Source organism: Etheostoma spectabile, chromosome 19 (genome assembly GCF_008692095.1).
Source record: "Etheostoma spectabile isolate EspeVRDwgs_2016 chromosome 19, UIUC_Espe_1.0, whole genome shotgun sequence".
NCBI classification, from domain to species: domain Eukaryota; kingdom Metazoa; phylum Chordata; class Actinopteri; order Perciformes; family Percidae; genus Etheostoma; species Etheostoma spectabile.
In genome coordinates, this window is record NC_045751.1 from 8,170,920 (window position 1) to 8,185,236 (window position 14,317).

Below are 14,317 nucleotides of genomic sequence, written 5' to 3' on the forward strand. Positions count from 1 at the left end.
GTGATGACAAAGGGAGGGCATGTGTGAATGTTTGGGTGTGTCACCCTGAGAGTGGGAGGGCCCAGTTCCAGGAAGAGTGCAGCACCTCTCAGCGTGTGACTCATAGCAGTGTATGGAGTGAAGGAGTGCACTGCTCCAGGAAACAATGCAGAGTGAGTTCTACTTTATCTTACATGTTGTTGTTTTTTTTACTAGTGATTAACTCTTCTTTACTTTAGGATATGTTTTGTGAGTCTTTTGTTAAAAACAGTTTACTGTAGATTGTCCCATGTGGATGACATATCAGCGTAACAAACAGACATAGTTCTCTACAATAAAAGATATCTCAGCGTCTTAGGTTGGTGAACACTTACAGCTGGGCGAAAGCGTTAGGAGAAAAATGTTCAAATGTGGATAATATTTAACAAGTGTTCATGTTATTTTAGCTGACTTAATGTCCTGAAATGATACACTAGCTGACATGTTTATATCTTGTCTAATTCATTTCTCAGCGGCTGTTACATAATACAAAGACAATAATACTTTACATTACTGTCAGCACATTTATATACAAAAAAGCCTTGAAATACTGATGTAGAACTTCGCCCATTTGCATTACATCAATAACAAGATATTACAGTTTTTCTCCATTGGTTTGGCTCATTTCTTGAAACAGAAATTACATTCTCAAAACTCTAAGATCATTTGGCAAAACGTTCTTACAGTTTAGCACAACACTATAGCCACTTGCAAAAGCACATATCTCTCCCAAAACAGTTTCACTCATGCTTCAAAACTAAATTCATTTCTCATATAAAGAGTCAGTGCCACCAAAATGGCAAAGATCCTTCTCAATTGCTTCGCTCCATTTCTCAAAAACACCGGACGTTCTCCACACTCTTGTGCTTTCGCCAAAATAACGTGGATGGTTCGGCACAACACCGTGGTTCACCTGCAAAAGCTCATACTCTCCCAAAACAGTTCACTCATGTGTCAAAACCAAATTTCCTTCTCATTTAACACCGTCAGTGCCCCCAAAATGCTTTGTCCTTTAGCATTATGTAAGCACTGCAAGTCAGAATGTTTAGATATTTTGTCACTATGGAAGAGGACATGGAAATATCCCTCATATCCACCTTTCATCTTAGCCCAGTCCTTCATTAACAATGGTGACAACCCGACAATGCGTGAGCTTAGAATTGTAAGGTTCTATCTCCGTTTAGGGTAGTTCTGAGATATGAGCATCAAAGTTTTTACATCCAGCTGACAAAACCGTTATGTAGTATAATCTTCTATATAGCCTTATCTATTACATGTAATCTTTTTTTTCTTCTTTTTTTTTTACAAAAATAACACACAGGCATTACTGTAATAAACACCTAATGGATCAGATTGTGTCAAAAACTCATGTCGACCACAAGTGGAGATATAACCTTATAATTCTAGCTATAGTTAATAGTTTATTTGTCCAATGTTTTTCATTGTCATTTTTAGTAACATAGCATTGAGGTAAGATATTAGTTCACACCACACACACCACACACACAAAATGAATAGGTAAATATCAATGTGTAAATACATATATTTCTTGCTCTATGAACAGTGTCCTGTCCTATACAACATATACAGTAATTCCATCATTGACTGACAACATACCTGTTTTCCCTGCGAAGGTTTGGATGATGGAGGAGACTGTAGAGCGAGGCATTAGGCTGCACTCGGCGACCTGCCTCCGCCATGTGAGACCATGGTTGATGACTGGTCTATATCGTGGCCCGAATTTCATCCGGGACAGCATGAGTCTTCATGCTCCTCTGCCTCTTCCTCCTATTCCACCACCACGCACCCTTCCTCCTCCTCCTCTCCTCCCTCCTCCTACTCCTCCTCTCCTCCTCCTCCTCCTCCTCTTCCTCCTCTTCCTCCTCTGCCTCCTCCTACTCGAGCAGCAGTTGCTCTTGTTCATTTACCTGGCCAGGTGCCTCCATGTTCAGAAATTGTGCTGGTCTTGCATTGTCAAGATCTTTCTATACATGTTGGGAGCATTCACAGTCATGGACAGCACCTGTCATGTAACTAAACATACTGTTTGATTGGTCATCTGAGATGTGTGAAACTCCTCCTTCGTTAGTAAAGTTCTAGTTTCACCTGACTGTCAATTGCTGTGAAAAAAAAAAAAATTATCAATGTTCCAAGGGATTCTATGTGGTATTCATGGTATTATGTTCTTGACTCATTTTGACAATTGAACAGACTATTGTGCATGTAATGGCTTATACAATGAATGATGCTGACAAGTTTTGGAGTGAACAACCATTAGACGGAATCAACAATCGTTTAGATCAGCAAGATCTATTCACTTGGAAATTGTGCTAAATGTAGGCTACCTGTACTTAATCATTTGAAAGATGTACTGAGACATTGAGGCATGTACTTAGGCATTTGCAATTTGATGAAATGATGGAATTCAGTTCTGTTGTGAAAATTGCCAAGTAGTTTGGAGGTTTGTCCATGTTGTTTTGAGAATGTAATTTCTGTTTCAAGAAATGAGCCAACCAATGGAGAAAAACTGTAAAGCAGTAAGCTGCTGTGAGGTAGAAGGTCCTGAGTTTCTGCATTCCTCAGATAGTTTCTCACCTGACAGTGGACAGAGCTACGCTCTTAAATTCACTTCCTGCTTGTTTTTGAATTTAACTCCAGTGTCAAAGCAACCATAGATATAGTAAAGATTTATTATGTCTATGAAATGAACAATTACAGATTAGCTGTGTACACTGACCTTTGACCCTGTGGTCAAACACAACATGAGCTCTTATATCCTCAGTGTGTTTCTCTCTCTGTACAAGGAAGTTTTCATTTGATTATTTGTCAGTTGCAGTTTGCCTCAAAAGGTTTTCTATCCAACATCAGCACATATAGCTTAACTTACTGTTGGACTGTTCACACAAAAAAACAACTCAACAAATACCTTCAGTTTTAGTCTAATAATTGAATCAGGTTTTTGTTTTTTTAAATCTATGAGTGCAACAGCTAAACAGCTGTCCTGAAATCCCTTTTCAGGCAGTTTCACAGCAATTCACACTTCAGTGTATGTCTTATGAAAAGACTACAGTGTGATCTTTGCCTCATGCACAACATAAAGTTGGAGGCCAAATCCAATCTTGATTTACTATTTCTAGATATTGTGTCATACCTGCAAAGATTAGACAATCAGTTGATTAGTTGTCAACTATTAAATCAATCGCCAACTTTTTGGATAAGAAATTGGAGGTTTTTTTATGAAAAAAAGGAAAAAACTTTAATTCCAGCTTCTTAAATATCAATATTTTCTAGTTTCTTCACTCCTCTGTGGCTGTAATTTGAATATTTTTTGAGTTGTGGACAAACAAGGGACTTAAGGACTTCATCTTGGACTTTGAAAAACACCGATCAACATTGTTTACCACTCTCAGACATTTTATATCCCAAACAAGTAATTGATTAATCGAGAAGAACAATCGACAGATTAAACATCAATGAAAATAATTGTTAGTTGCAGTCCTAAACATGTGCATGGCTTCCTGTTTCTCCCCTTTTCCCCCCAGGCATGAGTTCCCCAGGAGGCCGCGTCCTCTCTGAGGACCAGTTCACCTGCTCCATCTGTCTGGAGGTGTTCGTGGAGCCCGTCTCCACACCCTGCGGCCACAGCTTCTGCAAGGCGTGCCTGCAGGGCTACTGGAACCACAGCAAGAAGTTCACCTGCCCCATGTGCAAGAAGAGCTACTCCAGAAAACCTGAGATGAGCGTCAACAGGGTCCTGGCTGAAATCTCCTCCCAGTTCCAGGATATGATGCAGGCCCCGGGAGCTGGAGGGGCCGTGGGAGCCAGGGACGCCGTGCGGGGATCCACCCTGAATCTGAGCGCAGACGTGAGCCCCAGGGGCTCCGCTGCAGGGTCCAGGTCTTGGGAATTCGCCCAAGCTGGGGAGGTTCCCTGTGATGCCTGCATTGGAAGGAAGGTGAAGGCCCTCAAGTCTTGTTTGAGCTGTCCTGGATCATTCTGTGAGGTTCACCTAAGGCAACATAAAAAGGTCTGTTTTTGGTTGTTTTTCTTCTTCTTTAGCATTATTTTTAATAACAAATCTGTTTTCCTTCCTCTTCACCTTGCCCCTTTTGGTCCCCATTTATTTTATTTTTTTTCTGTATTTCTTAAATTGTAAGATTGTTCTATGTTAGGCTTTTTTTGGTATCAGTTGACTTTGTGGAATCTTGAACTAGAATCTTAAATAAACATTTTGCGGGATTTAAAAAAAAGAAGCTTTTCTGCACAACATGAGTTTACAGAGATAAAAGACACGTTGCACTGTGCAGTCTATGCTAACCCTAATGACATTTTACGTTCAAACACCAAATATAAACATATGACCACTTTAGCATTTAGATTACTATCATCGTCTCGGAGCATCCAAGTTCAAATGGCGTGCTACTAAAAGCCACTGTAAAGGAGGGGTGGGATTCGATACATCATAGTATCACAATATTTTCCGTGGCAATACTGTATTGAAACACAGACGCCAAGAATTGATCTATTATCACATATGTGTTGATCAGTTTGTCTGCTTGATTATCCCATTTAAAAAAAAAAGCTAATAAATTGCAATATATCACAGAATATTGCAATATGTATAAAATCGCAATAACACTATGTAGTGATATGAGTTTGATGTTGATATCGTACACTGAGGCCTCACCCTTACTGTAAAGTAATGACCCACACACCCACATGAACACTATGCCACACTGCACACACGTATTGTAATTTTTAACCTGTGGAAATTATTTGTATAAGCTATGGTATGTCTACTTTCTGAGTCTGTTCTTTGCACTGTATGTTAAGGAGGATTGGGCATCGACAACCGGTTCCCACTTGGAATTGTTTTAAAATTATGATTGTTGGAGTAGGTTAGAAATTTTGGTTTCGAATCAGATCATCAGTTGCAAATTTAACACACACAAGTTTTTTTTGTTTCCGTAGCAGCCACCGTACTTTCAGGAGCTTTTTGTGTTGCAGTGAACACAGTGAGCGGTCCTCTAAAGTGTGCGTTTCTTTACACTACAAAAGCCCAGTAAAACTGTAAATCACCATTAAAGTAAAATAAAATTGTCCTTATCTGTGCATGTGACCTGTTTCGGAATCAAAAGGGAGAATCTGAATCAGAATTGTGAAAACAAAAACAATGCCCAACCCCAGTGTTGAGTCATGTAGAAGACAATTTTCTGACATGAAAGACAGCAAAGTTTTCTGAATCTGAACGTAGGCTAATGGTGGTCAATTCTGGTTCAGAGCCCGATTACTGGCAGTGTGGATTAGAAGGGCAAACCCCTGTCCTGAGTTGGTTGTGTCTGTTTTAGGTGAAGTCTCTGACATCTCATCGTCTGATCGAACCCACTTTCAACCTGGAGGAGAAGATCTGTAAGAAACACGAACAACTTCTGGATGTCTACTGCCGCTCGGACCACTGCTGCATCTGCACGGCCTGCGCCGAGACCACACACAAGTCCCACGACGTTGTCTACGTTGACCACGAGTGGAAGAAGAAGATGGTGAGCTATGGTCACTGTCTGTTGAGTTTAGCTTTTGACTTATAAAAAAGTGAATGTGTTTGGATTCTATATCCGGGCTAATACACAGCTGATGAAAGCCTCACTGATAGTTGCAAGGCCATTTGATTTCCACCGTATTAGGCAGTGTCGATATTGATTCTAATAAGCCTCAATCCTTTTTGTTTTTAAATGTATTTTCTTTTCTCAGAGTACTCTGGGTAAGAAGAGGTCGGAGCTCAAACATTTGATCAAGGAGAGAGCCAAGAAGCTGGAGGAGATCAAGCAATCCATCAAAGTCATCAAGGTGAGTCGGCTGAAGCCTAGAAGACTTTTAGAATTTAGTGGGAGAAACAGGTTTTTGTTAATTTGACTATATAGTTACTCCTAGTTGAGCAAATACACATCAATAATTTCAAGTAATTAAAAATGTGTTGTTCACAGGATAAGCCTCTAGATATATTGCCATGTATTGTATAAAAAACACAAACACAAAAAGATAAATCATTGACAAAAACACTGTTAAATTGTTAAAAACACAATAGCCTACTTTTCATGACATTCATTCATAATTCTAAAAGTGAACACAGCAAGCGAGTGGGACTTTAATTTCAGGCTAGCTTTGATTAATCCTAAACAACATGTTATGGATTTACTGTTAAAGCGTTCATTATTCCAGTCGATGTGAGCCTTTAAATGTTTCTGCAAAGACTGGGTGTCTCAATAAATACACAGTACACACATTGCTGTGTTACAGCAAATTTAAAGCCTCAATTTCTAATTTCAAAATAAATGTACAAGGCAAAGGATGGAACTTAGTGGTAAAGTGATGCAAACGTAGCATTAAAAAATCAATGATCTTTAAACTTAAGCTAAAACTAGCAACACGTATTATATTAGCAACATATTAAATTTCCTTAAGTCAACCAGTGTAGTATTGGTAAAAAAAAAAAAAAAAGGCTGGGCCTTATTAGAAGTAATATTTTAATAATATATTCATTTAATTATCAGTCTTCATGTTGAATCAGTACTCTGTGCCAAATTGCATTTTCTTTTCTTTTTTAAACCGGTTCTTAACATGTCATGTGTTTTAAAGTCTTTCCATGTGGGCAGTCTGTTGTACTTTCCCTCATGTACTGCATGTTCATTTTTAAACATAATATGTTAAATATTTACCCAGTCTGCTCAGGGTAAAGCTCTATTTGCACTTGAAGCAGCTCTCTCTAAGCTCTCTGATCCAAGCATCCAAACCATGAGCGGGATGGTTGATGGGATTGCATTTCAGTTTCAGAGCACCCAGCATACTGTAGATTAAAACTTTGCTTTGTTGGAAATAATCTTTCTCATTCCTCTCGTGCTCTAGTTGTCACGCAGTTTGTTTCTCTTGCGTACACAGACTTCATGTCCGTGTCTGAGGCCGTCCAACCGGTCGACCAGCAGAGACATTTCCCCTCCCACAGCCTGTTTTCACCCACACCCTCATAGCAGAAACCTCTACGTCATGGATAAGACATGATTACACTGTTTTTGTTCAAATAAATGAAAGATTTTAATTGTAGTTGTAAAATGACTAAAATGCTATTTCATTGAGGGTGTTGATGGTTTTGAATGGTCGATTTCTTTCTCGTTAGCTAGATTTCCCAAGTTTCCAGGTGCTGTGTTTTAACATTTACAAATACAATGAGGATTAAGTTACCAGAGGGTTGAATGTCAGGATGACCACGCCTGTGTGTGTTCCTGTGTGCTGCACAAACACAGGGTCAGAGTGGGATCTAAAAATCGAATGGGAAATTTTGTAGACCACCAGCCTTTGGGGGTTGGGGGGGAGGGGATGCTCGGGTGAGTGACTGTACAATGCACAGCACAGCAACACAATCCACACTAGTAACAACTTAAGTAGCACATTGGAACTGACACAGCCGGCCAAATTGATGGTGCTGGGTGGCGTTGCTAAGAACTTGCAATGTATAACTGTTATCAGACCGGCCCTCGTTGCCTTGAAATGTAACCGGTTTGTCCAGTTTTACAAGCGGCAGACAGACACAGGAACGCAAAACTAAAACCTGTGATTACTGAAACTGCAGCATTCACAGGTTCATTTGTTGTACCATTATTTTTTTAATCTTTAAGGGCTTTTCCGCCTTTTATTGACAGCTAGGTGAGTAAGGGGAGTGTGAAGGAAAACATGCAGGAAATTGTCACAGGTCAGAATCAAACCTCTGCATTGAGGCATAAACCTCAAAGTGTACTGTACCCACTGGGCCAACCCGGCCACATTTGTTGTACTATTATTGGGTGAAATGTATTATTTTAAGCCTTCCTCGTCACTCCTAGACATGGGAAAAATATAGACAACAGAATGTGAGGCGAGGATACATGTATCACAGCTATTCAAAGTGATTTTATGTACAGTATAAGATACAAAAAGAAAGGTGTGGGCATATACAAAGGCACACATAAAGTTGGAATTAAGAAGGGTAACATAGTATAGCAGACAATAAATATTTTAAATGAAATACAGAAAACGAATTGTACAGGAGAGTGAAAATATCAGTGTGGATACAGCAAAGCTTTCTGTTATGAATTTATCTCCAAGCCCAAGCCAATGCTGTTTTTAGCACAGCATGGTACAACTCGACTCGCTCTTGTTTGGTTTTCTGTTCCGATCCGGGCGAGCAGAGCCGGTGCTACGTTTCAGAAGATGAAATTAAAATAGTAAAATAATAAAAACTAGCAAATTTGGTTAATTTGCTACATTTGAGGTTAGTCTTGATTGGTAGAGAATTTGATTTATGTCGACTCCGTTGTGAGTTGCTAACTTAAATTAGCCTTGATTTGCACTGGACTGCGTGTGGTTTTGACAGCCCTGGTGTTGTGTTCACCATGTCCCGTCCTTTGCAGGCCAGCTCTCAGAGGGAGCTGGAGGAGAGCTGGCAGGTGTATGCCGAGCTGCAGCGCATTGTGGAGCAGAGCCAGGCGGAGTTGGTGGAGCTGATCGCCACGAGGCAACGCGAGGCCGAGCGTCACGCTCAGGAACTGGCCCGAGGTTTGGAGAACGAGCTCAGCCAACTGAGGAAGAGGAGCAACGAGCTGGAGGCCTACGCACAGACCCAGGACAGGGTGGTCTTCCTGCAGGTACAGACAGGGGCGGCCATGTTGGAGTCTGGCTCTTCTCAAGTTTTGAGGGTCAAATATGTTATGGCTCATTCAGCTGTGATCAGGGGTGGAATGTCAACAGATTCTCACTCCCATCTCGTAAAATACGGATGCTTGGTCAGGTGCCTTTGGCGTTGTTATCGACGCTAAAAGTCTCCTTTAGCGTCATGTCTAGACGCGCTCGGTAGGGATTGGCGCCCCTTTGACGGAGTTAGGTTAAAAGGAAAAGGTTGAGTCGCTTCTGACGCTGACAGCCACTGATCTAACGTCTGTTTTTTACGAGTTTGGAGTGAGAACGCATTGGGAATGTAACTTTGTAAATATGAATTTACTCAAGTGCTCTACTTAAGTACACATTTGAGGTTCTTGTACTTTACTTGAATCTTTTCTTTTCATGCCACTTTCTACATCTACTCCATCTCCAAAGAGAAATATTGTGTTTTTATTCCAATCCATAATATGACAGCTTTACTTACGAGTTACTTCACAAATTAATATTTTTGCACACAAAACACATGTGGTTTATAAAATGTTTTTTTTTAAATTATAAATTAAATGACCCAACAATATAACAGGTCTACAAGGAAAGTTGTTTAGACTGTTTCCAGTTTCTAAAGGGGCCTCCCCCCCCCCCCCCATATTTAAACATGCTCAAAATATCCCATCTAATGTATTGATAAGGCTACTATATCTTGCTATTCAACGACAGATTTGCCCCCCTCCCCAGACACACACACACACACTTGTAACTTGTACTTGAGTTTTTTTTACAGTGTGGTATTAGTAATTTTAAAGTAAAGGATCTGAATACTTCTTCCCCCACTGGCTGTGATTAAAGAACCCATTTCATACAACGCGTATACACAGTAAATATGTGTGTATATATATATATATATATATATATATATATACACTGATTATGTACATTTGAAATTTCAAAATAATCCATTGTTAAGCTTGTCAGACGTTAGCAGAGACACATCTGCACCATGCTCCATTGATGTCCCACTGTTCTCCAGCGTTTGGTGTAGCTCTTTCTTTTCTCTTTGATTACCTTTTGATGATCAATATTTGAAATCAAGACCCCATTCCAACTGCATTTTAAAAAATGCATGCCTGCATATTAAACATTGCTTCATTAGTCATTTTTCCAGTGTGTAGCCTACATACACAACACACAATTAATATGCATTTAGGGCACAGCGAGGGATCTAATTATCTGAAATCCTTAAGACATGGCAGCGCAAGCTGCTGCTGATCATCCACTCTCACAGTAGTGGAAATATGAAAGACATCCACCTTCCAACAATTTTTTTATGTTAGCCAACAGGCTGGAACAATATATTCTTGAAAATATCTCTCTCTCTTTTTTCTATAATCATTTTTCATCCAAATAATATCCACACAGCCAATTATCCAGTGGACCTCCAGCTGTTGTTGCTAGGAGATGTGTACGACAACATCAAAAGCCTCTCCGAACAGAGCCAGCTGTTACGGAAGTTTCCCCTTGTGCATTTGCCCTGGACTGTTTATGTAGATAAAATGTTGATTTTTCTGTCATGAAAGACGTCTTTGAAGTTGGAATTTTCCCAGATAGTGTGAGAGGAAGCGAAGGCATACAGCCACACATACCCAAACGCTGTGTTGAGTGTACACAGACAAACACAATCACTGTTCTATATCTGTAACTCTTCTAACATTCAGAACACTTTCTCGCTCCTTTACTTAGATGTACAGAGATACATCTGAACACTGTCTGATTGTTTACCCCATAAAGCTGTAGAACTCATAAGACAGCTATGAGTTTAGTGAGAATGTATTCCAACTTGTTTGGAGATCCCCATCTGTGTCATCTGTAGTGTGTTATTATCCCTGAGGGATAATTACATTTGCATTTCATATTGCACAACATTGCTCTTCTGTTTCCTGTAGAACCTGTCAACACTTGTGACCCCACCGGAGCCCACCGATTGGTCAGCGGTCAGCATCAACACTGACCTGTACCTGGGAACCATCCGCTCCTCCGTCAGCAGCCTCATGGACAAGTTCCAGGAGGAGCTCAAGAGACTGTACGGGAAAGGTGAGGGCGGAGTTTCTCACTCTGTAACGATAAAACATCATCTGGACAAAATAACAGAAACACCTAATTCAGCAAAACCACAAAACTACTGCTGTAAAAATTCAAATGAGACATTTTATTTAGTTAAAACAACAATAACTAAACATAATAAGCTTCAGATTGAAGGGCTTTTGGACTGGATTGCATTGCAAGGTGTTCCTGTTATTTTGTCCATCCCTTGTATAACAAAATGTCACACAGTATAGATTTTATACTAGACTCATTTTAGTCAGGAAATAAATAAATGCACTAATTTGTAATTTGTGCAAAGATGAGTAATGATTTGGAACTCAAAAGTCTTTCAAATGCTCAAAGTGATGTACAGTATACAGCCTACTAAAATAAGAATAAGTAAACTGCAGGAAACTAAAATATAAAAAAAATAAAAAAATAACAACCACATTTCAACTTTTTTTTGGTGCTTTTTGCCTGTGCAAAGTAACAGTAACAACTCTCCCTGTTCAAAATCCAAAACAGGAATATGTAGGTCACTGTACGAGCACTTTGAAATAGAAAAGTGACTCATCACTGCAACAGCACCCTCTAGCACACATACAAGCTGGTCGGACAGATGGAGATAGTGTTGATGGCACAGTTCACCCACTTGGAACTTGGAGTGACAGCAACACATGTCCAACATTTCCAGCTCTGGATTAGATCTACACGTGCCATCTGCTTTGACTTTGACTCTTTAGCTGGAGAAGTACTTGCTGACTTGCTTCTCTTTCTCTCTCTCTCTCTCTCTCTCCTCTCTCTCTCTCTCTCTCTCTCTCTCTCTCTCTCTCTCTCAGAGCTCCGGAAGGTGCAGAATTATTCGAGTGAGTACATTAAATTATCGTCATATCATAGTTTCCACTCATGCGTTGTCTGGGGTGGGGGGTAATGGGTCTTCTTTAAAAAGAGTTTATTTAAAAAAAAAAAAAAAAAATGTTTTTGACAATCTCAAGCAGTGTGACCAAAATGTAATATGATCAGTTCTTCAAATTTTCCACACGATGGCGCCACTTCTTCACAGCACAGACAAGCTCAATCCAGTTTGTTACAGTTAGTGTGTAAATCCTAGCGGTGCGCGATTCAGAAAATATCACGATTCAATTCGATATAAATTTTTAGGCTCACGGTTCGAGTCAAAATTGATTTTCAATTCAAAAATGGTTCAGAGTATATACACGTAGTTACTTTTTCCATGGGATAGTATAAATGCCATTACAAACCGATAAAACAATTAAAACATTAAAAATAAATATAAAATAAAAAAATCAATTTTTGGAATTCTGGAATTCAATTTTGAATCTGTAGAGCTTAAATCGATTCATAAATGAAAATCGATTTTTTGCACACCCCTATTAAATCCACCAATATCACTTTACAGTGTACATTTACTCAATCACTGTACTTAAGTGTTATTTTGAGATACGTACTTTACTTTAGTATCGTCAATTTATGCTACTTTATACTTCTCCAGTATAGCATTTCAGATATAAAATAAAAATAGATCACTTTTTTCTCCAATCAATGTATTTTACCGCTATAGTTAATTAGATGGATTTACATATAAAACATATGATCACTTTATAAAATAAAATGGATTATTATTAATTAAGATGAAAGATCCTGCACTTTCACACAGCGGTTTACAGTAATTGTGACTGCGAAGTTGGAGTCAAAGCTAGGATTTACGTGAGGTCACCAAACTCCATCTATAGAAAAAAAAAAGTTTTACCTTGTCCCCATTGATAATTATGTCATATCTTGTTGTACAACATTATAATTCGTGTGCACAAGATTAAAACATCCTTTGGGACTGTAGGGGCCCCTTTTACACTCTGAAAGGGCCATTTTACTATTTTGATCTTTTTATGTATGGCACTTTGAATTGCCCTGTTGCTGAAATATGCTAGACAAATAAGCGGCCTTGCCTTGTCATCCATTAATATGTTCACTTTTCATATTTACCTTTTTAATGACACTACTATATTTTTACTCAAGTAGAAATGTGTGCGTGCTTGTATTTTTTACATTTTGATATTGCTATAGCTAAGTAAGAATCTAAGAATGTATTCCACCACTGCAACTTTGTTTTGGCAAAAATTCAGTGACACACTCCTTGGGACAGCATCAGTTTGGGCCAATTCATAACATAAAGAGTGTAGAAATCAACGTGTGAACCATGGCCATTTTTGACGGTCATAATAGGTTTTGGGTGGATTCAGGCACTTTGTTTATGACACAAACAACATAAGAATGTTGTTTTAACTGTTGCATCAAGCAGAAATGTTCAAACATAACCAACCCATTATTGTCATAATAGAAATTGTTATGTGTGTCATTGTATAATGAGCGTCGTATTCTGCTTTTCTCTGTCCTGTGCAGGTGAGGTGATTTTGGATGCTTCCACAGCCCAGAGGAGCCTGGTGGTGTCCGATGACGGAGGCCAGGTGAGATATGAAGAGCGTAAGACCGCCCACGCTGACGGTCCCAAGCGCTTCAGCCCCGCCCTCTTCGTCCTGGGACTAGAGTGTCTCAGCACTGGGCGACACTACTGGGAGGTGGACACGGGGCGCAAGACGGCCTGGACGCTCGGCGTGGCCAGCGCCTCAGCCCGCCGCAAGGGAGAGATCAAGCTGAGTCCTGAGGGTGGGTACTGGTGCCTGTGGCTCAAGAGCGGCGAGGTGAAAGCTTTGGCAAAGTCCCGCCTGCCTCTACTGCTGCCGTCCCCGCCCACTAAAGTGGGAATCTTCCTGGATTTTGAAGGAGGCCAGGTTTCTTTCTATGATGTGAAGGCGCGTCTGCATCTCTACACCTTCAGGGATACCTTTAAAGAGAGCCTGTACCCAATCTTCAGCCCGTGTCTGGCCCATGAGGGGAAGAACTCCTCTCCTCTCGTTATAACCCCTGTCAAACACACCTGAGTCCAACAACCAATCAGAAGCCTGGAGAGTCTGCCAGCATTCTACTTGTACAACATGTTTAGGTGAAAAAAAGTTCAGTGCTAGGCACAGATATGTTTAATTTTCTCCTTTAGTAGTGGTCTTTTTTTTTCTTCTCAATGGGCCAAATTTACAACATATTTACCTTTTCTTTGATGCACTACCTCAAACTACTTTCAATCTAATAAATAAATCAAGTACATTTTGCACATCAAAACTACCCACCACAACACTTTCTCATCATACGGGCACGTTATTGCATTTGCTCAAGTAAAACCCGCTGAAAAAGGTTGCTGACCCATAGATGGACTGTTTCAATGCAATAAAATGTTAGTACTGTGTTACCATTGTGTGTTTAGATCAGAGGAAAGAAAATGTGACATGCATGAAACTTTTTTGACTGTCACATTGGAGTAAAATGAAATGCATTTGCAATTTGCTTACTACTAAAAGTAGCCAAAAGTTCCTTCTTACTGTACACTCACATCACAAGTTGTATATAAAGTAAATTGTTCCACTTTACTTGAAGGTATCTACATTTATGACACTGTCATGAA

At 39.7% G+C, this 14,317-nt stretch overlaps 1 protein-coding gene across 1 annotated transcript; it reads left to right on the forward strand.

The window, feature by feature from the left end:
* Positions 1-22: 22 nt before the first annotated feature.
* btr12 (bloodthirsty-related gene family, member 12) lies at positions 23-14,130 on the forward strand. The gene is made up of 8 exons (XM_032543994.1): positions 23-152; positions 3,561-4,045; positions 5,367-5,558; positions 5,767-5,862; positions 8,457-8,690; positions 10,644-10,791; positions 11,622-11,648; positions 13,204-14,130. The coding sequence occupies exons 1-8, from the start codon at positions 146-148 to the stop codon at positions 13,740-13,742; spliced, it is 1,728 nt and encodes a 575-aa protein (XP_032399885.1). The 5' UTR covers positions 23-145; the 3' UTR covers positions 13,743-14,130.
* The last annotated feature ends 187 nt before the right edge of the window (positions 14,131-14,317 follow it).